This window comes from Haliaeetus leucocephalus, unplaced genomic scaffold (genome assembly GCF_000737465.1).
Source record: "Haliaeetus leucocephalus isolate CR32 unplaced genomic scaffold, Haliaeetus_leucocephalus-4.0 Scaffold2, whole genome shotgun sequence".
Lineage (NCBI taxonomy): Eukaryota > Metazoa > Chordata > Aves > Accipitriformes > Accipitridae > Haliaeetus > Haliaeetus leucocephalus.
Window position 1 is genome coordinate 16904146 of NW_010972438.1, and position 2244 is coordinate 16906389.

Here is a 2244-nt window from a genome sequence, read left to right on the forward strand (position 1 = left end):
AACGGGGGAGCGGGGGAAGAAGGAAGGGGGAAAGGGGAGGGGGAGAGGGGTCCGGTGATGGGTCAGCGATGGGGTCGATGATGGGGTCAGGGATGGGTCAATGATGGTCAGGGACGGGGTCAATGATGGGGGCAGTGCTGGTCAGTGATGGGTCCAGTGCTGGGGTCAATGATGGGCTCAGTGATGGAGTCAATGATCGGCTCAGTGATGGGGTCAGTGTTGGGGTCAATGATGGGGTCAGTGTTGGGGTCAATGATGGGGTCAGTGACAGGTCAGGGATGGTCAGTGATGGGCTGGGAGCCACTTGTTTGGGAGGTCCAGCCGTGGGGTGGGCGCAGTGATCAGCTGGGTGGTGCCATTCAGGTTTGTGCACTGTGTGTGGGTGTAGCATGGTTTGGAGTGATGGGGGGTGCAGGCAGGGTGGGCTGCCCTGTGCAGGGGTGCAGTCTGTTTTGGGTGCTGGGGGAGGTGCCCTGGACAGACGTGTCATTCATGCTGGGGAAGCAGAACCAGGCGCTGCGGTCGGCCGCGAGCCTGGGCTGCTTCCTGCCGCGCTGCCGCGCAGGCACTGACGGTGTGGGAGCCGGCAGCAGCAGGCAGGGTGAGTGTGAGCAGAGTGAGCGGCGGGGACAGCGGGCAGGGTGAGAGGTGGGCAGGGTGAGTGCAGGCAGAGTGAGCAGCAGGCAGAGTGGGCAGCCCCATGCCCCTGGGCAGGGCCTGGAGAGGGGCAGGCATAGGGAGGAACCAGGCACCCGGGTGGTTGAAGCTTGGTGCGGTACCGCAGGCAGAAGCGGCAGGAGGGCAGGCATGAGGGGGGCTTCCCCCTCCACTGGGGCCCCCCCCTCCAAGTGCAGAGGGGTGCTGGTGGGGTCCCAGCATGGGTTTGCTGGAGAGATGGAAGGAAAAGCATCACCCACCTGGGGGTGCTGATGGGGCCTCGGGGAGCTGGCGGGCCTCCAAAGCAGGGAATGCAGGCTGGGAGCTGGGGGCCTTGGCGCTGGGGGGGTGACTTTTGGGGGCACCCTGAGGGTAGGGGGGGGCAGGGCCAGGCCCTCCCCCCACCACAGAGGGAAGCAGGGCAGTTTGCTCAACCCCAGCTGGTGAGCCGGTGCAGCAGTTCCTCCTGCCCTATGCCTGCGGCTTGTCCTTCGCAAGGGGAATGGCTGCCACGCTGGGAGAAGGGTCCCTGCCGCTCACCAGTTGTGGCAGGGTCCTGCCCCCTCGGAGGCCAGCAGGGTCCCCCCTGAGCCCTCGCACTGGCGCGGCATGGCTGGGGTCTGCTCAGCTCCATGGCACTGCAGCCCTCTTTTGCAGGCCGGGGATGCATGTCTGATGAGCTGGCTGGCCTCAGGCGGGTGCCCAGGTGGCAGGAGCTGGTGGCAGGCCTGGGGAGGGGGCAAGGCCAGCCCTGTGCCTCCTGCCCCTGCCCCTCTGCTGGCTCGGCAGTGCCAGACCTGCCCACAGGTCTCGCAGCATGGGCACCTGGAACTGGAACCATGTGCCGCTCCCCTGCCGCGGTGCTGTCGTTTGACCTCGGACCCGCCGCTAACCCCTGCAAACCCATCTGGCCGTGCTGCTGGGGAGCCATGCCTGCGCCGGGGCCGGGGCAACACACGCAGCCCGTCCCCTGCAGCCTCTAAGCTATGGCCTACTTGGTCTCCTGTCAGTGAGAAGAATGGGCTCCATGTCGGAGGAACTCAGCCTGGTCCCTCTGCACCGGAGGCCGGAGCTGCTGGAGGCCTGCGCCAAGCTGCTGGGCGAGGAGTGGGGGAAGAGCCGGGCGTCGCGGCTCCACACGCTCCAGCGCTCCTCGGATGCCTTCCCCATCTGCCTGCTGCTGCTGCGGAGCCGGGGCCCTGCCGAGGCCCTCGCCGCCCAGGAGGGTCCCTGCCAGCTTGTGGGCCACGTCCGGCTCTCTCGCGTGGCCGGCCATCCCCGCGACCTTTTTGTGGAGAGCGTGGTGGTGGCCCGCGCGCTGCGGGGCCAGGGCTATGGGCGGCAGCTGATGGAGGCCACCGAACGGTGGGCCCGGGCCCGGGGCTTCAGCTGCCTTCATCTTACTACCCACGACAAGCAGCATTTCTATGCCCACCTGGGCTTTGTCCTGGGCAAGCCGGTGCAGAGCGTGGGGTTCCTCAGCCCCGCCATACCTGCTGAGGTGCTGCGGCTCTTCTCCGCCCCTCCTGGCACTGCCACTGCCACCGCCACCAGGCCAAGGGTGCCCTCTGTCCCCCCTCCTCCCCT

At 67.5% G+C, this 2244-nt stretch overlaps 1 protein-coding gene across 1 annotated transcript; it reads left to right on the forward strand.

Moving 5' to 3' along the window:
- Positions 1-1666: 1666 nt before the first annotated feature.
- Positions 1667-2239, forward strand: NAT6 (N-acetyltransferase 6 (GCN5-related); the record flags this gene model as incomplete). The annotated part of the gene is made up of 1 exon (XM_010573744.1): positions 1667-2239. A coding segment is annotated over exon 1 (564 nt), but the record flags the coding sequence as incomplete, so codon positions are not given.
- Positions 2240-2244: the final 5 nt, after the last annotated feature.